This window comes from Thermobia domestica, chromosome 16, assembly GCF_964235325.1.
Source record: "Thermobia domestica chromosome 16, izTheDome1.hap1.1, whole genome shotgun sequence".
Classification (NCBI taxonomy): domain Eukaryota; kingdom Metazoa; phylum Arthropoda; class Insecta; order Zygentoma; family Lepismatidae; genus Thermobia; species Thermobia domestica.
In genome coordinates, this window is record NC_137469.1 from 83,958,310 (window position 1) to 83,985,042 (window position 26,733).

The 26,733-nt window shown below is 35.9% G+C and overlaps 1 protein-coding gene across 1 annotated transcript in view; it reads right to left on the bottom strand.

Annotated features, from left to right (window-relative positions):
- LOC145672777 (brachyurin-like) overlaps positions 1 to 26,733 on the bottom strand; it is a 40,757-nt gene that overhangs the window by 8,979 nt on the left and 5,045 nt on the right. The window contains exons 3-5 of the mRNA XM_081741942.1: positions 6,757 to 6,934; positions 3,788 to 3,963; positions 1,465 to 1,563 (exon numbers count right to left, since the gene is read on the bottom strand). Coding sequence (XP_081598068.1) covers positions 1,465 to 1,563; positions 3,788 to 3,963; positions 6,757 to 6,934 — 453 coding nt within the window. The remainder of the gene's footprint in view (positions 1 to 1,464; positions 1,564 to 3,787; positions 3,964 to 6,756; positions 6,935 to 26,733) is intronic.

Consider the following 26,733-nt stretch of genomic DNA (forward strand, 5'->3'; position numbering starts at 1 on the left):
GTCATGACACCCTCACCAAAAGCCTGGCATGTCTTCCGCTCCGCTGCAACCGCGTTTGACTCCAGTTTGAACTCGTACAGCATACAGCCCTTATGACGTTCTGTGAAGATCCCATGTTCACTCTGTCCTTACTCAAGTTGATGATGTAACTGAACTGCCACAGCCAGGTAGTATGTTGGATATATCCACACGAACGACTGACCTTCGCCTTACTTCCATTTGCATTCAACTCACGGTGTGAGGGCCAATTGAACACAGACCTCCAAAAGTTTATGAATTTTCTTGGTTACCTCTATATTACTAAAATTACTCCTCATAATTTAAAATGGTTTATTTAGCGACTACCATTTTAAAACTTTACTCCAAATGCGATGGACTTCAAGTAGTACCAGGTTTGTGTCAAATTTTAACAGAACTAGGGTACCACAGAGCCATTGTGTTGAATTAACACAGTCATATTCAAAGCTAAAAGATGTATTATAAAAATATGCACGGAATTCTTTGATTATGATAGAATATTATATTTTAGTCATTATTGACTACACTTTCTTGCAAAATCATCTGGGGAGATTTGTTTAAGTACTTGTTTGTTATAACTTTTGTATCGTAAATGTAGAAACGCTATTTTATTAAAAAAAAAAATGCAATGCTTTTGGGATTAGATCTTCAAAGCTAGGATAAGACTTGTATAAGACAAATGTTTTATTAAATCAAATTCATCACAGTGCGTGAAAAATAGTTTTATGAATGTAAGATATATTTTGGATTTGCACTTCAAGCACTTCTGTTTCTGAAAGCTGCTGTATGGGTGTTAATATTTCAAAGAGTATTTGCTCCTTGCAGATTTCACCAGCCGAATTTCAATATTCCTAAAATGAAGCTTCACAATTGAGAACAGTCCATTTTTGGAATCCACTTTCACTTCAAACATTCATATATTTCATAATGAAATCTTGCAGGCAGCGTTTTTTCACGTTTTTTATTAATAATTCACACATTTTAAATTATGTTTGCAACAAGAGGAAACAAAACGTCTTAATCTCTACTAATAAGAATCTTAATTTGTTTTCAATTACTAAAAATATGTTATTTATACGAGCTCGTATAAGCTCAATATGTATTTTCTCAGTCCTTATCTGGATCTCTTGGATTCTGAATTTTATGTTCATAAATATGTTTCTAAACAATATTCTCTTAATTACCGCAAAGCTATCCGATGCGATGTGTATTACTTAGCATCCTTATTTGCGGCTCTTTTCCATCTACTATCGAAAATAGGTTTTGTTGTGCGACCGTATGAAGAACTCAGTTGAAGATGCGTAAACAAGAATGTTTTGAATATACTCTATGTTACTGGAATCACGAAGCAAATGATTTGTCATAGCATTCGTGTACTCAAGTAAAATAAAAGTTTGGCAGCACCCAAATGACCAAATGCATAGATAACAGTGTTCATTTACTTACTGTCGCCGTCTCCTCCCCAACCAGCTGCAGTTGCAACCTGTCCTGCGAAGGAATCTCCAGCCTGAGAGCGAGAAGGTAATGAAATGGGTTGGATAGTGTCTGTGGGGAAACAAAAGCATCAATTAAAGCTAATTAGTAGTCAATTCTGATAAAATTATACTTCCTAGTTACAATTTATCTGTTCTATCCAAAAAGTAATGTTCCTGTATTTGAAGTTTAGTAATTGTCTTTCGATGTAGCTACACTTGCTACAACCTGGTGACCATTACTAACATAAGCCACTTTCCCACGTAGACCTGCGGACTATATATATGCTGTTCATTTTACTTTGTCTTTTATTATTTACAGTGGTGCAATGTTAATTTTAATGGTAGGAAAGATACTTTTTAAAAAAAAGTTTATAAACGCAACTTTACGGCACTCGAACCGTTCATGTACTAGGAAATAAGTATCTAAGGATTTTTATTAAGTTTCTATAGTTTTATGGTGTTAGGAGAAGTGCCCATTCCTCACACAGGAAAAGTAATGATTAATGAATACAGAACTGGCAATTTGAATATTGTAAAAATCACACCATTTTCTCCTTTGGGAGCAAATTTTTCGAAAACGCTTAAACACGTTTTCCTTTATGTTCAATTAAACAATTGAAGGTCTATATCGAATTTCACACCTTCAATTTAAACAAATCCTCACATTGATCACTTTTTGAAACTCGTTAGAAGGGTAATTTTCGGAAAAGCTGAAACATAACTTACAAAGTAGACTATGAAATTCAACGTATAGGTACTCTCTTATTTTTAATTAGAAGTTTATATAACATATATAACTAGACATATTTAACTTAAGCGAATGCTCGCATTACGCATTTTCTGAATTAAAGAGTCGAAAATTTGAGTGTTACAGAGCCTGTACAATTTTTTACGCTTTAAACGCGGAATTTTTCAAAACGCTGAAACACTACTCAGTTCATTTTTAATGAGGGAATGTCATGCTCTTAACTTCAGGGATTCGTAAGATAGTCTCTTTCTGGTTAAAGAACCCCCTCAGAAACCCACCCTCCCTTAGGAAACATATTCTATTTCAAAAATCCTTTCTTAACTCTGGCATTCGTGGCAAAGTAACTTTCATTTGCAAACTTCACGTTTCTAGTTGTAGATCAAAAATATACCTGGACGGTGATGAATGAATTAGCGACATTTTATTTTACATATTATTTTACAGATGATTACTTTTAATATTTAATAATTTCGTATTAATCTTAAGATGGTTTTGAACAGACCTAAAATCTAAGTGTTGTACGAGGTAACAGAAAAGAATGCTCTAAATTAATATTAATAAACTTCCAATAAATATTAAAGTTGGGTTGCCATGATTCAAAATTGTGGTTGAAAGGAAGACTCCATAAGGAAGAAAGCATTGAACCACCAACTTCACGTATGCTTTGCTAAGATATCTCTACATGCTGACAGGATGGTTGTTATACTCAGGTCGTCAAATAGTGTAACAGCACTAAGCAGGATAGTGTCATGGGAACCTATGAAGAACATACAGCTGTGAGTGCTGTTCGTTAATGAGTTCAAATTGCGATGCTCAGTTCAACTTACGGTGAACTGGCTATTTGGAAAGCATGCCAAGTGAACATACTGTAGGTTACACCAGTAGTATGTGGAATTTCAACCTTGAGGATACTCCTAATAGCAAAAACAGGTCGGCCCAACAATAGGAAACGGTAAACTAGCCAACTGCCAACATTGATTCTACATTGTAATTGAGCACTTTGCCGAGCATTTGTCAACCAGCTCAACTGCCAACGAAACCTTTACAAAAGAAGTAAAATTGCGATTCGAAGTGTAATTACGAAACTGTTGGATAACTGATGGCAAATCTGTCGAATGATTGGTGCACGTACACTTTAAAGTGCGTTACCAAGACCAACGTTTTCTTCAACATTATGCTGGCCAATGGTCTACGTAGAGCGTAGTGCTAGTGCTATACTGGAAAATGACGTCCATAAATGTTTAATTCAACTTTTGTAATCATGCCTTTTAACTAAAACAGATGGATGCTAAATGCACGTGAATAATCAGGAAACAACCTGGTGCAATGAAGATAGTGTAAGGAAACAAAACCATTTCGAGAAAAACCACATAGAAAATGACTTCTTCAGAGGCTTGCGTTACGAAAGATTGAACCAAGGATCATTTGCACCCAAGTTAATGTTCTAGTCCGTAAATATTAACTAACATTCATAACGAAAAGTAATGAGAACACTGATAGGCTTAAGCATAAAGTAGTAACTAAATTTTCTGCTGATGTGCCTTACCTGAATACTGCACTCTTTGTGGAAGTCTTACAAGAGCTAGATCATTATGGAGAGAAGCCTCATCATACTGTGGGTGTTCTATAGCAGCATTAGCAGCATCTAACTCAACTCGGCCTGGTTCATTAACATCATCTGGGTTCAGTGCGCCGAGAATCATTCTAAACTGGTTCCCGCCTCTGCAAAAACAAAAGATTAGATTTAATATAATATATTGAAAGTAACTATAGCTCCAACATAATAAAACTAGGGTATTGTATTACTATCTGTTTTATATACGGTACTACGTATATTACAAGAACTATACAAGTACCATATTATTAGTAGGAACAATAGTGCATCAGCGATAAAATAGTATTTTATCTACTGTATACTCCGTCTGTCGATGCTCTCTATAATTTGTGCATGCGCTACACTAGATCTTCCAATAATCCGATGTTCTCTAGTAGACTCTGTGCAAGCGTGCAGAAGACAACACGTCAGTGCAGGTTTCTGAGCGCCATACATATACAGTAGTTTCACAAACAGTTCCCCTATCTTTTCAGCCGCTACTAAATTTCTATTACATGCTGTGAGAAATTGGGAAACAAATTTTAAGTTGGCATGGTCTTTCCTACAGAGACATGACTATGCGAAAGGATGGACGTTCTCCTGGAGTGGGGAGGGGAGGACAACAAGTTCGTTCCACTCCCGAATGAGCTGGTTGCACGAGTTATTGGTTTAAGTAGTCTCGTTAACAAACTGCTCTACTTATCGTAACTTCACATACTAGATATAATAAATACTTTCTCGCACCACCTTTAACGGTGCTATATAAGTGCACCGGATATCGAGTTCCTGAGTACTGAAAGTGCGTTAATATGTCTTGTTTATATGAAAATTTTAGTGGAAATGGCGGTCACGCCATTTGCATTTTATGGCCGACCAAAGAGTATTGCCTGAATTACTAACATATATTGAAGAAAAGGTAATCGTGTAATGCAAATGTCAAAATCGAGTATAATATGAATTGTGAAAGAAAATATGTAATTATTGAAATGTCAAAATCGGAAGAGGAGTTCAAGCGGTAAAAGAGGACCTATTGCCCCGATGCACAGTGGACGAAATGCACAATCTAGCTGTGCAAAAGTCCAAAATCAAGTTGCTTGGAATTGCACCCATTATACCCGTAATGAGTCACAAAGAAATCACAGATGACAGGAACAAGAGTAGAAAAATATGATGTTCTGCAGGGAAATGGGTTCGCACGCATAAAAGACGGGTTGTGATACAGCAGCAGATATTACTAATGGTAGTCAGATTTAGAGAGTCAAAATTAACCCATCGGGTTCAACGTTTGCTCGACTTTTAGGAATGGAGAATTCCTGCATTTGCTGCTGCAGGTATGTACTATGATTGAAATACAAATAGACTGAAAAATTAAATGCGTTTACAAGTAGCACGTGTACAACATCGGAAGTTGCTGTTCGTACAAAAAGGTATGTGATATTGCATTTTAAGGGAAAATAATAAAGGTATCCACCTATATCCACCTCGAAATTTGTTTATGTGCAATAAATGAACGTTCTCGCATGCAATAATAGTGACATTAGCTGCACCAAACTGCAACCTGATAATATGTTTAATAATTTCGATACGATATCTTTATTCCTGAGTGTGCTGTTTGATATTTGGCGTGAGGAAAAAAACCTTAACTGCCAAAAATACTGCAGTTGCAACGAATGTCTGGAGCAGACTGTTACTAGAGAAAACAAACACAGATGAAAATGAGTACATTCAGCAGCAAGTAAACAATTTTAATAGCAGTGTTTCAAAAATGGCAGAAATCGAATCGTGTACTGAAGGCAAATTCTAATTCTTCAATTGAGCGTATTTTCACTAACGAGGAAACTTTTCTCTTCTTTCCTGATACGGACAGTTGTTCAAATTCCTTCGGTGGCCTTCCGAGTGTGCTGAGGCACAAAGCTGACATTATTACCCAGCCACTTACTATCTCGTGATAAAAATGCCTTCAGTCTGTCTTTTCCAGACTAATTAACTGTCTTTTCCAGATTACTACTCAAAATTTTCTGTTCATTCCAAACACAGTTAACACAAATGAAGCCTCACATAGGATGTATAAATAATGTGAAGGGTAACATAAGAAGAGCTACCTGGCCCTTTTCACGAATTCCAATTTGTGTTTAACAGGTCTTAAATATTGCGCCAATTACGACAAACACTACAATTCATGATTGAAGAGAGACTTTTCTCTTTGTTGCGTCATCACATGAGTCAGAAACACTACCCTAAAAGAAACATAAATTTCGCATTTGACAGGAAAAAAAAATACAGTTACGCTAAATTTAGATCGATAAACAAAAAGCAATCTCTTTAAAGATTTACACGGTCTCTCCAAAAGTTTGACAGAAAAAATCCGGTATCAAAATTAAACAAGATATGCCTTTATGCGCTTAACTGCCACTTCTTGTGCTGGAGTAAGTTGTTACGGAATTTTAATCTGAGAATTACTAAAAATGTTATCAGAGAAAGGGAAAAAAATATAAATCCAAAATTATTGAAGAGGTGCACAGCGTATTTAGAAATATTTATTCACACATCGGAAAATATATTAGACCATTCAGTTCTGTAATTGTTGAAGTGGGACTTCAAATGAAACTTTGAAAACTTTCCGTTTTTATGTGAGAAACACTAGTTCTTTGAATTTTTTTCAACTTGAAGAACGAAAACCCGGACAAACAGGCGTCCCGAAAGCCTTTTTCGGGACAGTTAATTCTTTCATTGAAATCAGGGACTGTCCTTGAAAAACCGGGATGTCTGGCAACCCTATTCATACTGCTTACCAGAGGTGTAATGGGGAAAAACGAAATTGTCAGGATAGCACAAGTTATAGATTATTTTTAAGTAATACGTTCTTCAAAACTTTAGAGTGTGTGTAAGTTAGTCAATTAAATTACACTCTTGCTACTTACCCATGAACACAATGAGCAGCAGTTAAAATCCATTCCTCGTTAAGAAGACTGGAACCACACACTGCCCATATATTGCCCTCAATGTTGTGCCATAAACGCACCAAAAATGGAAATTGACCACGGCTTGCCAATTGACCACCAGCTATTTTATCATTAAAGTAAATGAATGTTCCAACCCCTAAAATAAGAGAAAACAGTTTTAAAAAAAAAAGTAAACCTTTTTGTTCATAAGTGAAAGCAGGTTGCCATGCACAGTTCGACACAAGAGAACATTTTTTAAAAAAGAAAATTGAATCAATTTATCTCTTAACCTTGATTCACTTCATACCAAAACAATAAGGATGATCCTAAAGCCTCAAAGAAAATGCACAATACCAAATAAAGTTTGCTGATTATTTACATTAGCAGAGATTCAATTGAAAAGCGTTGGAATTCACTTCCCTTAAAAATTAACAGAAACGCCTTTGCGCTCAATTTGAAAATGTCAGTGCTGGAGAAAAAGAAAAAAAAAACTGAAATGTAATCCTTCAGTTTAACGTTCCACGGTTATGCCCTTTTATTTATTTAAATAATATACTTAGATGATTAAGGCAACTGAATGATGATGATGAAAGAATTGGTAGAATGAGAATGGGAGGAAACGGGAGTACCCCGAGAAAACCCACGTAGCCTATACGATATTGTCTATCACAAACTTACTTGGTGGGGGTTGAACTAGTGACCCCACGCACCAGAGGTACGCGCTCTACCACTGAGCCACCGTGCCTCCTGGGGAAAAAAGAACAGGAATGTTTTATCAATCAGAATTTCAAATTAGACTCAAAAATTAAGTGAATTAAGAAAACTTCAGGGGACTGAAACCTCTTGCCAGAGGACGCTTTACGATGAATAAATCCACTTCAGACTAAATGATTTGAGCCGTTCAGATGCCAAACCGATTATCTCCATCAGACGCGATTTTTCAGTAGTGAGCATTTTAGTAACTTATACAATGGGCCTTATGCAGAATCATTTTGACGTCTGATTAACACCATACTACGGGTTTGACTAACGGACGGTTATCAAAATTGTATTCAGAATCTCTGATTAAGACGTACTATTGGACGAAGTTAATCACATATGACTAATTAATCTAAAGCAGAGACTAATCTCTTACCCACGGTTTAGCGTGCGACACAACATTTCGTATTTCGTATGTCATGTACACGGTGTCCGAGAAGTCCTTCCCTGATTACAGAAATTGATAACTCAGGCTAGAAATAAGATAGAAATATGAAACTGGTGTTGAATTGTTTACAAACTATAAAAGTTTTGGTCACATCAGTACACTTCCACATGAGCACCCTTGGTAGCACGTAGCACATCTAGGCGATATTCAGTTTCCATCCACACATTACCCAACATCACTGGAGGGATCGATGCATCGACTGTGGTTATTCGTTGCTGCAGGGTTTCAAGATCTGGTACACGTGTTCGGTAGACCTCATCCTTGACATAACCCCATAAAAAGAAGTCTAATGGGGTTATGTCAGGAGAGCGTGGAGGCCAAGCTGTTGGTCCATCACGACCAATCCATCGCCCAGGAAATGTCCTATCGAGATAGGCACGGACGTCCAAACCCTAATGAGGTGGTGCACCGTCTTGCTGAAAAACATCGGGGCGATACTGAAGCAGCTGAGGAACAGCATACAGCTGCAACATATCCAGGTACACTGCAGATGTGATGGTATCCTCAGCGAAGAAGAATGGCCCGATAATTCGATCGTGCAATAACGCGCACCAAACATTCACCTTTGGACTGCCTCTGGTGAACTCCCTGACCTCCCTGGGGGGTTCTGAACCCCAAATGCGTACATTATGGCGATTCACTACTCCACTGACAAAGAATGTCGCTTCGTCGGAAAAGGCAATTCGTCTGAGATACCCATTATCGTCCTCAATACGTGATAGCATTTCGACCACAAAGTCATATCGACGTGTACCGTCGTCGGGCAACAAGGCCTGAACGAGTTGCACTTTGTAAGCACGAAACAATAAACGTTTGTAGACGCAAAGATCAACGAAATTCACCAAGGAATCAACTTTGGTTTTATCTCGTCTTCAAACAACTTAATTGTGTTTGGGAGGATTTTGAGTTTACATTTAAATATTTCCAGATCACTTTCATAATACTGGGCCATATGCTCCACAATGTTGTAATTTAAAAGTTTTCACCTTTTGGATGTAGAGTGGTGATTGATCTAATGATTTTGCTACATGATCTAAAGCGTTTTTCCGTCTCGGTGATTGCTTTATCAATAGTAAGCAGAAAAATATCTTTAGAAAATTAGTTTTCTGCCTCCAGTGAAGGAAGAGATTCATCCAAAATAAATCTGTGATATTTCGATGGCGAATGTCTAGTTCATTTCCACGAGGAACCCCTATAGTCTATCTATTTCCGGTTCTGGAATTTCAGGGCCATTTTCTTTGCATATCCACAAATATTCTTGATAAATTTGTTCGAATGTTGTTCGTTGAGAGTCATATTCTCCAGACCACATTTTCGACAGCGTTTGAACTAGTGAATCTACAAGAATCAAACCTTCCGACATATCTGCATCTACTTAAAATAAGGCGAAGCTCAAAGTTACAGCATGGCAGCAGTCATATTAAATTTTACCCGTAAACATTCCATCTCGTACAGATGACATTTATTTCCCGGAGGGAATGATGGAAGTAAATAAATATCACAAGTTCCAGATTTAGTTTAATACCGCATAATAATATAAATAGTTGTTTGGTAGATAAACTGTATTATTATTATTAATAATAATAAAGTAAAATGTGATGTACGAGGACAAAAGTGCTTACGAGACAAACGTCGCACAGGAACAGAAACTGAACTCTAACAGGACACTGATTTGCCGTTCCAGCCCACTTTAAATTATAAGCCTTGCTCTTGAAGCTTAAGTTTCACTCCAAAGTAAACTGCCAATAATTATCGTGTATTCTTAATATTTCAGAAAAATGTCAAAATTTCACGCTCTAAAAAATGGTAGCCTAATCAGTGACGAAACTAGACATTTGGTGCCCAGGCCAAATTTTGTGATTAGTATCCCTTTCATCTACATCCACACCAATAAACACACATATTAGCTTGCTGGCGCCCGGGCAACTGCCCCGGTTTCAGGATCTTCTTTTGATCTGACCGTAGTTCAATTACTTTTGGTTACTTTTACCCTTGAGCTCTAAAACTGAATAATGAATGTGCCTTTACGTTATTAAAATGATGAAGTGAGCACTCTTTGAAGCAAAAAGAGGAAATATGTTTTTCTTTCCCTAATATCAAGCAGTGTTAGAACAGACATTTAAATCGGGACTCCTTACAGCAAAAGAAGTATATATGATCTTTCTTTCTTTTGTTTACCTTCACTACTTTTCAGAATTTGACGTGAATTCAAATACACAAACACTTCACACCCACACCGAATGGCCAAAGCTCAGCGGTAGAACATCAGCTTAAGATTCGGAAGATGGTGTAATTGATCCCTCACGGATAAATATTTCAACTGAGGAGATTACCAAGATTCTTCCTCGGTGGCCCTATTGACTAATTTCCCTTATTTCTATCCTCTGAGTTTCGGATGTTTCAAAGCCTTAAAATAAATTCAAATGTAGTTGAAATAACGCTACTATCCTGTAGTCGATGCTAAATTAATGTTGTAAGTTTTGAGATTAGATTTGAAGGAGGGGCAGGATTAATCGATGGAAATTAATTACTTAGTGTACGAAGGCTTCTTTCGTCCAACATGAGTGTAAAGTTTTACTGCAGTGCATGCTATTTGTAAGTAAGCATCTCTTATTTTAGTATGATTTTTAACATTGAAGCAAATCAGAATGCAGACTGATTTTGCTTTTTTTTTTTGTTCTTTGTCGAAAACAAAGAAGACAACCAGATAAGGGATAGAGGTTAAAGGGGAACGTTCAGATGTTGAGGTCAATGCAATCACCTTACAGATTTAGATAAATTAGATCTTGCTGTACTACAAACAAAAATGAGCCTGAAGATTTTTGCTCGGAACGCGGACTATTGCAACATACGATATTCTGCAGTTGGTAACTTTATTGTCCAGATATGTTTCGGTAGTAGTTTCACTTGCGGCCATTAACTCACCATTTGTCTACCTATAGCAGTATCACTCTGTGTGTGGGGGGGGGCGCTAGGGGGGCCAAGATTTTGAGCAAGGGGGCCTGGTCCCCCAGGCCCACCCTTGGCTCCGCCACTGCTTCCTTCCCTATTGTTGTCTACACCATTCTCCCCCTTTTTTTTTCCATCTGTTTCTGTCGCTGATCTAAGGTAAAAGAGTGCTTTCATGACATACATTGGCCATTTGGAAATTACTGTTCTATATTACGCTGTTCTCCACAGAGGCTTCGTACAATTTAATTTGCAGTCAAAGATGTGTTTGAACATTTTCAGTAACGAGAGAAATAACATATGCGAATTTACAAAATCTCTTCTACCGCCTTCACTTGGGGACATTTGACTCATTTTACAGTATTGTGCACAATTGCGACTCTATAATACAAGCACAAAGTAATCTGCCTTCCCAATCAAGACAAGAAAAATATTTAAGAACTACAACAACTTAGAATATTGGATACTTATTCCTATAAATGAATGCAGAATGATCGAACACGAATTCTAGTTATTCTCATAGGGCATCTGCATATCTGATTGCAATCCATGAAAGGTTTAGCAAAATATAGCGTCCTCGATATTTACCTGTTGTGAGTTGTCTCTTTATAGCGTTCGGCTTCATTGTAAGTGCACAAAAACAGTGAGATACTTCCGTGTGTACATTAATTACACTCTCATATATGACTTAAAACTCTTCCGCTCTGTCCCGAATGCAACAGGAGAGGATGAATAGTTATGAGTCCTCTGCATGTAAGGAAAAAGGGCAGGGATTCATTCTGCTTCGTTCGCGAAAGAGTCTGATATTGTTTCAAGGTCTGTTGAAGCGGGAGCTATTGTGTGCATGAAGCCAAGAGAACCTGGCAGTAGACTTTCGAAGGATTATGTTTGCTTTGCGACATCCATATAGAAATTACAGTATTAGCCTATGAAGACAACATAAAATACATTTTTTAATTTTGGAATTTAATATAATTTAACATACGTTCACGTAACTATTTTTAAGCTTTTACGAAACGAATGAATATGACTAAAATTGATTTGTTTGAAATATTACTATGAAAGCAAACATGCGATACCACAGACAAATATAGACCCTATAAATGTTTAATTTGTAATTCAAATAAGTAGTAATAAAATATCAATAAGTATAGAATTTCAGTGTCCAAAAATTAAATTTCAAATTTCACAAAGAATTAGCCTGCATTAACATGTATTTCTATTGTTTACTAACCTCAATGTCAAAATTACCATAGATTAGATTGAATTGACAAGTGATATAGGCTACACTTACGACGGGGAATACTCATGGTTGATTCAGTAAACGCGATCCTTGTCAGACTCACGGAATTTTACGCACATTTTGAAGTTTCCTCGTGGATATATGGTTAGCAAACGCATCTTCGGAATGGGATACAAGGGTTGGATTTCCGGTAAGAGCACGTGTAATTAAGATTTTATGTTAAATATTAACGTCTTGCTGCTGAAAGTAAATGATGGAATGAATTACTCATTTGCTGTAGAAATGATAGAAATCGAATGTACTTGAATTTCAATTCATCATAAAAATATTGTTAGGTCCCTGTTTTACAAGAAATTTTATAAATATACTATAAATTGAGCTAATTCACTTTTCGCCATTACTTAGTTTCTTATAACCGTCTCGAATTTCACCATTAGTAAGTGTGTATTAGTCGGTATGTAACCGAATAATTTTTACGGGATCGATTAAAAAAAATTCAAATTGAAGAAATAGGTTGATCACCGTTGACTGTGGCAATTGTTTTCCACTAAGTGCAGTAGTTTTACTTCTTGAATAGCTTGTGCTCTTTATGCTGACTAAACTTTTTTGAATTAAGTTCAAGAATTTTGTATGTAACACATATACTGGATAATATGCTTATGCAATAGCAAATAAATTGTTCCTTTTACTGTGATTGTTTCACATCGGACTTTGAATAATACCTTTAAAGTGAAAAGTCAATGGAAGCCTTGAACCATTACTTTGGGGTTTTGTGAGGTTTAGCCCGCACTACCGATATTCAGAACTCTGGAGGCGGTGCAATATTTAATAGTTTGTCTTCACAATAGTGTGCAGCAATGAATACAATTTTGTAAAGATGTACTTTAACTCAAATTATTCATAATATCAGACGTATATTTAAACTGGCTCTAGATACACATATAACGCACTTGGCATAAGTTAGCTACCATACTGTTACAATTACATTTCACTTCTGGATAATAAATTTCATTTCTAGAAACAAAAATCTGTCTACCTAAAACTCATCTGCACCAGAACGCACCCAGGGGGGGTCAACAAACCCCCCAAAGTTCCAAATTCAACATAAATTTGTACACTTTCTTAATAAAATTATAGTTGCTTAAGAGGGAAATGATTTATGTAGCATAAACATTTGATTTTACACTTCATCTGTACTCTTTCTCTTATAAAAGCAACCTAATTCTATCTTCTTCTTTTTTCTGAAAATATACTTCGAAGTATTTTCAATTACTTATCGAGTACAGAATAATTCCCATTCACTACTACATAGACGTAGTAGCTTGTAGTAAAATTCTGGGTGCGCTCCTGATCGGCACTAATTATTCTAATTTCTTTCATGATCTTTTCCATTAGTACCATAACTTGACATTGCAATTGAACACACAATCATATTGTTTATGTTATTGTATGACAAACGTTATAGCATTTCTTGTTTTACAAGGTAGAATGACAAATATGCTACATGGAATTGGACAATAAATGAGGCGTTCAAAAGCCAAACCAAATAACTTCATTTTTTTGTTGTTGTTGTTGTTTTTTAGTTCTACACATTTTTGACTTGGAAAAGATACATTCTTTTCAGAGGCAAAATCGATTAACTCCATAGTGTAACAATTTCCGGGTAGAATGCGTAAACGTTCTGATAATTCTAATTTAAATACATTGTATCTAAGTTACTAAAATGTTCACTACTGAAAAATCTCGTCTGAAGGAGATAATCGGTTTGGCATCTGAACGGCTCAAATCATTTAGTCTGAAATGGATTTATTCATCGTAAAGCGTCCTCTGGCAAGAGGTTTCAGTCCCACTAAGTTTTCTTAATTCACTTAATTTTTTAGGCTAATTTGAAATTCTGATTGACAAAACAATCCTATTCTCTTTTCCCCAGGAGGCACGGTGACTCACGAGGAAGGTCCATACACCGTTAGAGTTGAATTTTGATGAAAATTAGTGACAAGATTCAATTCGAGATGCTAAGTAACGTAGTAATAGTCACTCGATGCTACGTTGAGCTGCTACACCGACGCCATCTTGAAATCCAGTAGGATTTGTCCAAGAATAGCTACCCTTTTGGCACAAAAATGAGAAAGCTTTTGGTACATCGGACTTCAATGATCGGCATCTTGAAATGCGCCATATTGAATCGCGGTCAAATATGATATATAGCTAGGGGATCATGTGGGGTATCACATAGCACCGGAATTTACTCCTGAATCCATTTCTATAACCAAAGTTTACATATCTGTTTTCACTTAAGAGTTAAGAGCTCTCTCACCCACAAGAACATATAAAAACTGTGCAAGTTAAATTTGTGTTATGAAACACAGTCCTTGCGCCCACAGAAGGGGGCAAGAGGGGACAATTGCCCCTCCATGGATTATCGAAAAAGGTTAACATTTATAGGCTCTTCTGCTGACAATAGTATACTTTTAAAATCAACATTCACTAAATGATTTAGAGTAACAAAATTCAGCCAAATACATCCCTAAGATTTTAATCTACATCTCTCCCCCATGTGATGTTTCATATTTTTTCAGTAATAATTATATTCAGCCTGATGCTGCATGCAATGCTAAGTATTTTGAATGATGGTATCTGTCAGTTGAGTTGAAAAGATAATTTCGCTCTTTGTTGTTTCTTTTGCTGACGTGGTGCTGATAGCAATGAAGTTTTGTTTTGTTGGATTTCATTCTAGTGTGTGTGTGTGTGTGTGTGTGTGTGTGTGTTGCCCCCTCTTTGAAAATATCCTGCGGGCGCTCATGGTCGTGCGAGCAAATGCAGGGTTTTTAACTAATGCAGTAGCAGTCACTTGATCTACAATAGCCACTATACCTATTAGATCTTGAGCCTAATGAGAGAAATGATTAATTAAATTGAAATGCCTGTAATGAAAAATGGAATAGCAGCACTTTATCAAATTATACCTATTTCGAAGTGTGCTATATATATGAGTCTGTGTGTGTTGTGATTATGCATAGCATTTAAATGCTGTAATATAAGTTATGTGCAAGTGCACACATGACTTTACAAGGATATGTCTTGAAGTTATTAGAAAATTAATAGAAAGATAATAGAAAAATTATCAGAAAAATAATATAAACTGGTGCATATAAGCAAATATTACCCTACTAACCTTTTGCTTTTCAGTTGTGATGATGGAGATTCATAACGAAGTGATTAACACACAGTATCGTGGAGCAGTACAAACACTTAACAAATGCACTTTCGTCACAATCTTCATGACCACAGACACTATTTTCTACTTGCAACATAGTCTCCAGAACATTTGTAAATGAACCAAATATTACCCCATTTCTGCAATGCATATCCAAGCATGTCCTTTAAGACTGGCGCACAAAATTGATGATACACAACAGAATGCATTTTCATTATGAAAATTCTGCCATATAACTTGTTCGGTGTACCACAAACAATGAATTTATGTCGAAAATAATCCTCAAGTCTCCGAATTACCAGCTTATTCTGCCGAAAAAAGTGTACATCAAGAGGCTGAATAAATTTGGTGGTCTTTGGAGGTATAACTTCAGCACGAATGTTTTTCCCATTTAACAATTCTCGCACGTCTTCACCCGTCTGTCCACTCCACGAGTCAAGCAACAACAGGGAATCCTCTTTCACATCAGGAACAGCGTTGCCAGAGTCACAGCTCGGAATTATTCCAAAACCTAATCGAAATTATGCTAGATTCGGTCAAATTATGCTAGATCCTCATAATTTATAGGTTATGTGATTTATAGGTTCTCTGCGGGGGGGTAACGCATCGGAAACGCGTCCTGGAGTAGCCATACACTTACTCTTTTCTCTACGATTCATACAAAGCAAATCAAAATATACGCACCATAAGGAAAGCTACATAAATAAAATCTGCAACAGATGAAACGAAAACTAAAAGTCTCCTGTAAAATTTGAAATTTGTTTTATGACCTTCTATCCAAATCAACTTCTCATTTGATTAAAGTTGATTTTTCCGAGATTAGTGATGGAACAGATTAATGATTACGTTACAGCTTTTAAACAATAAATAAAGAAAAGGGATAGCAAGTTCTCATGAAATATTATTGCAGAGGTGCCCAAAAGATAAATGCATCATTAAAATTATGAGAGAATCGTAAAAATGAGATTTCTAAACCAGCTTGGAAATAAAGATATAGAAAAGTATATATATATAAGTACCAAATATGAAATACAAGTTTTTTGAGAATACAACTTGGATATTAAAAATACGGTATATAACACAAATAAAAAAATATATTAATATAAACACTTGGACATGATGAGGAACTACGGAAGTTCAAGTAGAAGCAACCGTTTGTAAACAGGATTTATTTGTGTAAAATATGTGAAATTATGAGTCTCAAAAGTGTTACCTAATATGGAATACCTTGAACATGTGTTTGATACATTAAATGTTCGAGCTATTAGACACAAAAATCACAAAAGTCTTCTTCTCATCTCCTGGACAGTCAACGTGACTCCAGCCGTTGCACGAAATACATTGTGCCAATTGTTTCTTTTAGAGTATGTTCACTGAATTGGTCATTACAGAACAGATAATGCACATCTTCATCTTCAGTTGGTTCCCTTGTATCCAATAGTAATAAAATCGAATCACTGCCTTCACATATTAAACTAATTTCAACACTAATGTCGGAAGATTAATCTCAATAATTGTTTCCTTCAAGTATTTGTCTTTGAAGTCACTACTGACGACATACCTTAATGGCATTGTTAGAGATGAAGTATGAGCGTACATACGACAATATTTAGTGCTACGTTACGTTTAGATGTAAAAAAGCCACTGCAAGCAGCAATATCAGATCTGTTCCCACCAAATGTTCGATGTTCTTATCGATTTCGTGTTGTGCATTTGTTTCTTATCTGGGAAAGATGGAATAATTTTCCCGGAAGGACGTCAAAAAGGTCAAAAATGGAATTCGCATTTCAATCAGGTTTCTAAAGTGGAATTCTATTATTTCACTTTAGGGCAACCACCATATTTGTTACGACTAGCAATTATGACATAAAAATAAGTTTATGGTTCGTACCATAAAACAGGATTTGATGGTAGTGTATATCCTCTAAGCAAGTACATTATTGCTAATGCTAGTAATGAACTACGCAATAGTACTGAAGCATTATAAACGTATTTCTAGAAAACTTCAATTGATTACAAGTCAAACAAACAGAATATCTTCCTTCATACAGCACGAACAAAATGGTATCAAGTATTGAATACGAAAAGATTCCCTTCACAACAGCTTCACGCAGGGTTGCCAGTTCTTAATGAAAAATTATATTAACTGTCCAATTTATACAAAAACAACACTTTTAATGAAAGCTGTATGCTATGACAGGTGGGATCGAGCGATTGATCAGAATTCAGAAGCATACAGAGATGTGAAAATTGATATTGTTTTGTTGAGTTCATTTTTCTAGTCGCTGCCTTAATCTAGATTTTTGGGTAATTCAAATTTTGGACACACTCTAATTTCTATGGATGGCAACACTGATAATTCTTCCGATTTGTATTTTCGGATGTAGAATACCATTATCTATTATTGTGGTAAGTTAATCTCTCTCATTTGATTATCTCTTTTCACTTATGAATAACGGGCAAAAGAAACTTTGTTAGCTTTTCAAAAATATTTAGTAGTCTGTCCCCTTAATCAACCAGCCACACATATTTTAAATGCAGCGATTAAGTTACCACTTACTTATATTGGAAATCAATCGTATTAATGTATCCTAGTTGTTTGAAGTATTAAATTCATACATTTTCACCGTAAAAGAGTAAAAGCATGAACAACAAAGATGAAAACATTCACCTTGAAAACAAACACAAACAAACAAACACACACACACACACACACACACACACATATATATATATATATATATATATATATATATATATATATATATATATATATATATATATATATATATATATATAATTCATTGGAGATGGCCCCCTCAAAATTTTCTTGGGCCCTTCATTGGCCCCCCCCCCTGAGAAAAATTCTAGTTACGCTACTGGAAGGAAGATACAGGAAGTCGGTCAGGACCTATATTTGGATGAACCTTCCCGATATTTGCCTGGTGAACGTGAACGACCTAGAAAATCCTGTCCGGATAGCCGGCAAACAGATTTAGAATTTAGGATTTTAGATTTCTGGGCTTTCGGCATCTTTGGCCATTTTAATCTGTCACTTTTTCGTCCCTCGGCGAGCACACTATCTAAGGGAGGAAAGGAAGCGGCCTGGGACCTGTATGTTAGGTACAGCGGTGGACACTTCTAAATGGTACACCTTAGCCGTAAATCTCCATATAGCTGTACCATTTAGAAGTGTCCACCGCTGTACCATCCCAGTATTTGCCTGGTGTGAATAAGGAAAACCCAGGAAAATCTCATTCAGGATGACTGGCCTGAAAAAGCTCTTTGCACTTTTTTCGACCGACTGCGAGAGCGTTAGCGACTACGCCACGCGGGGCCACGCGAACAGGTTCAATTTGGACTTAGAATCTGTCTATTGTCATCCACACATACTGTTGTTCAACCGAAGGTGTTCTCAATCAAATCAAATATTGTATTATTTTAATACATAGATTCTAGCTAAATGGCATACTATTATTGTAAATAGACCTTTGTTCCATTGTGCAAAAATATTATTGAAACCTATTTATTTGGTAATTGTTTTCTTGTAGTGAGTATCATGTCGAAAGAAGTATATTTTCATAAATATGTGGTAAATAGAAGCGTAATTGCCATGACAAACACAAATGGTTATGCTATTATTATGTATAAGAAGTAGGTCAACATCTCATACAGCTTTCCATTGGCACTTATAGAAACTAGAAGGTTAATGTAATAATGATAATATTTAAAAAATAAATTAAAAAATCATATCTGATTAAAGTGCAAGGTCTTTGTTACGTATTATTATTGTTTATAACATAATCTGCGAGTGCATTTATCACATAAATCTTAAGAGTATATTACGTAAGTATTGAACTCGAAAGGAGAGAAATGCCATCTTGGACTGAATGCAGAAAAAACAGAAGATAAGAAAAGAAATATCAGTTCTTTGTTTTTATTTAAAAGACCAAAGGACCTTAGCAAGAAAGGGTGCTTCTTTCGCCTGTGTTTCAAAATTTCCGAAACACACACTTTTAAAAAGAAGAGATGCCATGACAATTTTCCCCGAGGTCCAAGATGTACACTCATGTCCAAAATGATTGTCGCATATCTATAACTGTCTTCTTGTAAGAATATAATTTGATAATGATATTGCAGGGTATTTTTAATACAGATACTATGTGTATAATCGAGAAATGTATATTTGTGGTAAATTTCACAGGAAAAGAATTATAAACACGAAAATTAGAATGAGTGAAACCAAATGTTGCTAAATGGACAATAAAGTTTTATTTCCGTTTCATTGTTCTTATTTACTGCTCTTTTGACATATCTCTTTGCTGATTATACACATGCTAACATTATAAGAAATACCGGGCGAATTCGTTATCAAATTATATTCCTACAACAACATATTTATAGACATGCGCCAATAATTTTGGACATGAGTGTACATCATTTTAATTTTGCTGATGTCCTAACAAAACAATATCAATTTTCTTACAATAGCTGTATGCTTCTGAATTCTGATCAATCGCTCGCTCCCACCTGTCATGGCATACAGCTTTCATTAAAAGTGTTGTTTTTGTATAAATTGGACAGTTAATATAATTTTTCATTGAGGACTGGCAACCCTGCGTGAAGCTGTTGTGAAGGGAATCTTTTCGTATTCAATACTTGGCACATTTTGTTCGTGTTGTATGAAGGAAGATATTCTGTTCGTTTGATTTTTAATCAATTGAAGTTTTCTAGAAATACGTTTATAACGCTTCAGTACTATTGCGTAGCTCATTACTAGCATTAGCAATAATGTACTTGCTTAGAGGATATACACTACCATCAAATCGTGTATTGTGGTACGAACCATAAACTTATTTTTATGCCATAATTGCTAGTCGTAACAAATATGGTGGTTGTCCTAAAGTGAAATAATAGAATTCCATTTTATAAACCTGATTGAAATGCGAATTCCATTTTTGACCTTTCTGACGTCCTTTCGGGAAACATTATTCCATCTTCCCCGGATAAGAAACAATTGCACAACACGGAATCGATTAGAACATCGAAGATTTGGTGAGAACAGATCTGATGTTGCTACTTGCAGTGGCCTTTCTACATCTAAACGTAACGTAGCACTAAATATTGTAGTATTTACGTTCACACTTCATCCCTAACAATGCCATTAAGGTATGTCGTCAGTAGCGACTTCAAAGACAAACACTTCAAGGAAACAATAGTTGTGATTAATCTTCCAACAATAATGTTGAAATTAGTTTAATATGTTACAGCAGTGATTCGATTTTATTACTATTGGATACAAGAGAACCAACTAAAGATGAAGATCTGGATTATCTGTTCTGTGATGACCAATTTAGTGAACATATTCTAAAAGAACAATGGGCAGAATGTGATTCGTGCAACAGCTGGAGTCACGTTGACTGTTCAGGAGATGAGAAGATGACTATTTGTGATTTTTGAGTCTAATAGCTTTAACATTTAATGTATCAAACACTGTTCAAGGTACTCCATATTAGGTAATACCTTTGAGACTCATAATTTCACATATTTTACACAAATAAATCCTGTTCACAATCGGTTGATTCTACTTGAACTTTCGTAGTTCCTCATCATGTCCAAGTGTTTATATTAATATTTTGTTTTTATTTGTGTTATATACCGTATTTTTAATATCCAAGTTGTATTCTCAAAAACTTGTATTTTCTATATATTTATTTCCAAGCTGGTTTAGAAATCTCATTTTTACAATTCTTTCATAATTTTAATGATGCATTTATATTTTAAGCACCTCTACAGTAATGTTTCATGAGAACTCGCTATCCCTTTTCTTTATTTATTGTTTAAAAGCTGTATCGTATTAATTAATCTATTCCATCACTAATCTCGGAAAAATCAACTTTAATCAAATGAAAGGTTGATTTGGATAGAAGGTCATAAAACAAATTTCAAATTTTACAGGAGACTTTTAGTTTTCGTTTCATCTGTTGCAGATTTTATTTATGTAGCTTTCCTTATGGTGCGTATATTTTGATTTGCTTTGTATGAATCGTAGAGAAAAGAGTAAGTGTATGGCTACTCCAGGACGCGTTTCCGATGCGTTACCCTCTACAGAGAACCTAGGTGGCTACTCGGTAATTTTACTTTCGCGATAGCTATAAATCACACTGTGAGCCAGTCAGGGTTTCCAGGTCTTACTGCCACACCCTTATTCTCATTCATGGGAATCACGGGAAATAACCCTATTGTGTTACATAAATTTTTCTGTGAATAGCTAGTTTTTCGGAATTTCCTTTGTTTTGGTAAATTTTCTTTTGTTATACACGCACATACTTTATAATAGCAGAGTTACAATATTCTGCACAAAGCATTATCCAAGCAGCTGTTTCTTGCCAAAATCCCCTTGCCTGGCAACACATCTTTTTTTTTCCTTCCTTTAGACATCTTTTACTGATTTCAAAACAGTTGGCGGTCTATTTTTCCGAAACGCACCAAATACGCTCGAGCCAACGTATTCTGCTAGTTTTTATTGCTTTTCGCGTTTACAGCACATTGTGATTAGCCATCCACATTTAAATAAATGGTCAGCGTATTCCAAGAGTATGCATGAGCTATAAAAATACGTTGTGAACGCATCGAAAGCCATTCACTAAGGAGCAACAAGTTTCATAAGATGCTGTGCTACGAACTAGGTTACCATGTCGCATGCCAATGACATCTATTCCCTGTTCAGCGTAAGCTCTAAACTCCGATAAACAAAATATTTGCATCCATCCGCTTGTCACAAATACGATTGGCTAGTGATGTATCACTCCCACTCCCCACGGGGAGGAGCAAATTATACACGTGCATTTTGACAATACTGATTCGTGTTGTCCAGATACTTGCAGCAGAAAAGAAAGAAAAAGACTCGAAAGATTAAAAAAATATATTTGAATTTCGCTGGTAAACAATTGTTGCTTAGTGAGTAAAGTTTTACCTTGTTGATGTTTCACCACAACACTCGCTGAACCGGGATTCATTTCAGTCATCTTTCAGACTTAAAAGTAGAACATGCCTCCACAGTTGAATTGGCGCCACAATTACTGCGCATGCTTAGTGTTTATTTCTATTGTTTCATTAACCACACTCGTTTGCAGTATCATTAGATAATCCGTATTATATTTTTGTCATTTATAATCATATAGTAGTTTTATATGGAGATTTATAGTAGAAGCAATAATCAAATCATATTAACTATATTGCGGAGGAGTACAAGCGTCGGTAGGCCAACAGCAAATCAGCGAGATTTAGTTTCACGTGGCTTTGTTTATCGCAGTTTAGAGCTTACGCCGAACAGGGTTTAGTGTGATTTGTGGAAACCGCTTACGGACGCGGTATTTGTTTTTTTCCAAATGACAGCACAGCAAATACAGCAGAGTAGGACCTGGTGTTGTCGTACTGAAAAATGATGAGACAATTTGGATTTGATTACACAATTCATTGATGACCTCTGACAAATTGTTATACGTCTATACCATTCATCATTTACAGTCTTTCGATTTTCTAAAGCTATGGTTCCCACACGTCGCATAGTGTTAAATTTCTGCAATCAAGATGGAAAAAATTCAGTTTTAGTAAAGAACAACCTAGTGCATGTGGCACTTAAACAAGCATTGGCAAGAGGTTTCCAGTTTAATACAAAATGAAGAACTGAATATGCTAATTACATACGTACATTGAAAATGATAGTGAATTACACGTCTGTGAGTCCCTAAAGTAACTCGATTATAAAAGATTGTTGAAAACAAAAACAAGTACGAAATAGAAAAGTAACAAAAATACCTAACTGATAAAAGCAGGTACTTACAACATTATTCAGAATCACTGAAGTCACTTTTCTCATCTGATCTGTCTTCGGAATAGTAGTTGACGAAATTGTCTTTTTCTGAAAGTGTATTTTCAGTTTCTTACAACTGTTGTATATCCTGGCTCATCTTTCTGTGATTTGTATGTGTAGAACTTCGTAGACTTGCTACATATGGATCTCAGGTGATAAGGAGTCGGTTGATTAAGTCCATATTTACGTCCACTCGAGAAGTTTTTCACGTAAACCTTTCTCGAAACTAGTATCTTTATTTCTTGCTTCTTGGGCTTCTTCTGAAAATTGCCCTACAGGCAATATACATATTGCAAGTGTTCTCTTCCGTGAAATAAATTTTATGCATGCTCACAAGGATTGGATACCATCTGTATTTTTGGAGGTATAGGTCCATGGTGTCTTTAGCGAAATTTGTTGAAATTTGTCTAAATTAATTTTCCTATTATCACAATTTATGCACTCCAGGATAGTGCCTAAACGTCTAATTAACTCAAGGATCATTCCAGTGACTTTTGTACTCGGTTCGGGATTCCTGATAAATGTTCTAGTAGTGTTGCCACTTTGTTGCTTAGGCATATCAACTAAAAGACCTAGTTCCTTTCTTAGCTTCTCCTGAACTTCTTTCTTCTTCATGGCAATTTTGTTCTTATTTTCAGAACCCCTTGCTTGCCACGTTTTAATGTCTAACCGGTAAGATATATGGAGAATGCATTCGAGGACTCTAATCCAAGCATGAAGAGGTGATGTACCGAACGAAAGGAATTCGTTTCGTACTTCTTTTCTTGTTATCACATCTAAGTTATTCATTTCACTAGGTTTTGCCCCGCAAAGGTAAATCGTTTGAGTGGAAGAGCACGCATACACAGCATTACACACTTTTCTATCCACCATGCAAAAAAAAAAAAAAAAAAAAAAAAAAAAAAAAAGTATTTACGGTCACTTCCGAACAATTAAAAGTGGTTTTAGTGTCGATCAGTGTATCTGTTTGCCGTTTGATCTTATCATCTTCTGTGATAACTAAGTTAGCTGATTCGTGTGCAAAAATAAATTTAATAAGGCGGCAATACTTAGTAGAAGACGCGGCAGGATTTTGCCAGATGATAATGTCAGAGCCGTTTGCACCACACATTTGCAAGGGAACCACAGAAATGCTAAACATGCTTGCATCACTGAAATGTTCTTCAGAGAACTTCTGTTTATATCGACTCCGGTCCAATCCGTCACATCCCCACTTGATGATGTGAAAGGCAGAAACTGTAGATAGATGTAATTTCTCACTGACCTCTTCTGTTTGACACAAGTAAGAAACCGTGTGATCAATGAGCGACTGCAGAGGTAATTCTGCCGAAATTTCCGTAGTAATAATGCCTTTCGGATAGCACAACTGCTTCGACTCTTTAACTTTATGATAGGGAGAATATAATTTAGAACCCATCTTTTCGACTTGCTCGCGAATTCGTCGATATTGACGAATAGATAAATTAGTGTCCACCATTAAGGCGAGCGCTTGCTCTGGTGTTTCTATGGCCGACCAGATCCTACCATGGACGTTCGTGATGTACTAGGAATATTGTTAACAATGCCATCGGAAATAGTGACGTACCCATCAAGCAATTGGGAATGGCAATGGAGAAAACGTTGTCTATGTCTTCCGACCTTCTCCCATTTGCTTTTGATTTGCTGACAAAATTTTTTATTGTAGTGTTTAGATAAATATTATCAGGTTCCATATTCACTTTATTACCTATTTCTTGCAAGATATGAGCAATCAAACTGTCTAACTTTACCTCCCTTGGACTTTGAACTCATATTTCGAACAGTTTCCCTCGGAAAATCTGAAGTGTCATTCTGGAAGAAACAAACGTAAACAAAAACATTCGCAAACATTCGCAAGATCTTTTTCGATATATAGAATTGCAGAAGTCCTAGCTATAATATTAGCACAAACACACGCTGAATTCGTATAAATTAAAAACTAATACCTTCGCGAAATATCCCTTATGACTTATTACGTTGCATACAAAATGCACATTTTGACGGACTTTAACAGGTCGACAACTTCAACTTCTGCTCATCTAAACACACCACTAGCTAAGTAAGTGTATAAATTTACACAACAGCTCCATGCTTTAACACTCAACAGACGAAGGACACAGGTCAAGCAAACTCGATGCTCTAATTAGACGCGGTTGCAGCTGTCTGAAATGCGAACATGATAGTGCATGTTTGGCGTGCTCCTAGTACTCCGTGTAATAGGGTCTCGGTGAACTAACATCGTTTTCTTGAGCATTTAACATCCTAGAAACGAAATGTACCACTCACCAGGAGATTTCGTTAGACAGATATTTTGAATTTTTTCCACCTAGATTGCTGAAATTTCACACTGTGCGTCGGGTATAACAGAAGAAACAAGCAATTATTTGTTTGGCAGTAGTCCTCAAACGAACTACTTTTCTTGCTTTCTACTCACTTTGAAACCCCAACACAGTGGATTGTTGTTTAGTTTCAGGTTCGTATGACTAGATCCAACTTTCGTCCCCTATAACTATGTAGTCCATCAAATTTGACTTAATCGGTGGATTTTTTTGGAACATTTCTTTACACAAATTGACACGATCTTGTTTCTGAGATTTGGTCAAGTTCTGTGAGATTCAACGGCTTGAAAGTATTGATAGTTCAGGTAACCATACAAAATATCATATATTGGTTCCATGTCAATGATCAAGGATGCCTGAATTTCACGATATGTCACATGCTGATCTCTCTCAATCATTTCACACATGCTATCAAGATTACTGGCGACAACAGACGTGGAGGAACGTATTCCACGAAACTCACCACTGAGAAATGTGCGACGACACTGAAATTCGGAAAACCAATTGTACGTAGTCCTATTGGATGGTGATTCAATCCCCAAAAGCCAAACGAAATAGCTTGATGCGTTGTTTCAGTGTTAAACTACAGTTGAAATCAGAAAATCATTGTCTGAAAGTGTTCAAGGGAAATTTCCATTTCTTACACAAAACTACTTAAAAGTGCTGTGAAGAATAAAAGAATAGGCTTTAATAAGATCATTTAAGCATAGGAACATACAGTTTTCCGAATTTTATAATAATGGAATAGTAGCACTACTGTTCGCCACTGGTAGTAGTTTACGGAAACATTTACAGCAGCTCTTGTTTATTCTTTATGCCAACAGCTCGTCAATCTGCACGTTAGATAGTTTATGTAATATCTTAAGTTCCATAGAGCGCTCAAGTTAATTATGCTATTTCTACCTTTCACTTAGAGATGACTGTGTAGAAATAAGTTCTTTAGGTGTTGACTCTGTCTTTTCAATCATTAGATTTTACTCGTTAACTTTCTAAATATTTTTAGTCCCGTACCCTTATTCTATACCTTTTTTCACCATATTCACTTCATCTTCAAAATATACTGTAATTTTAAATAATAATATCCTTGTTATTTTAACTAGACTTCAT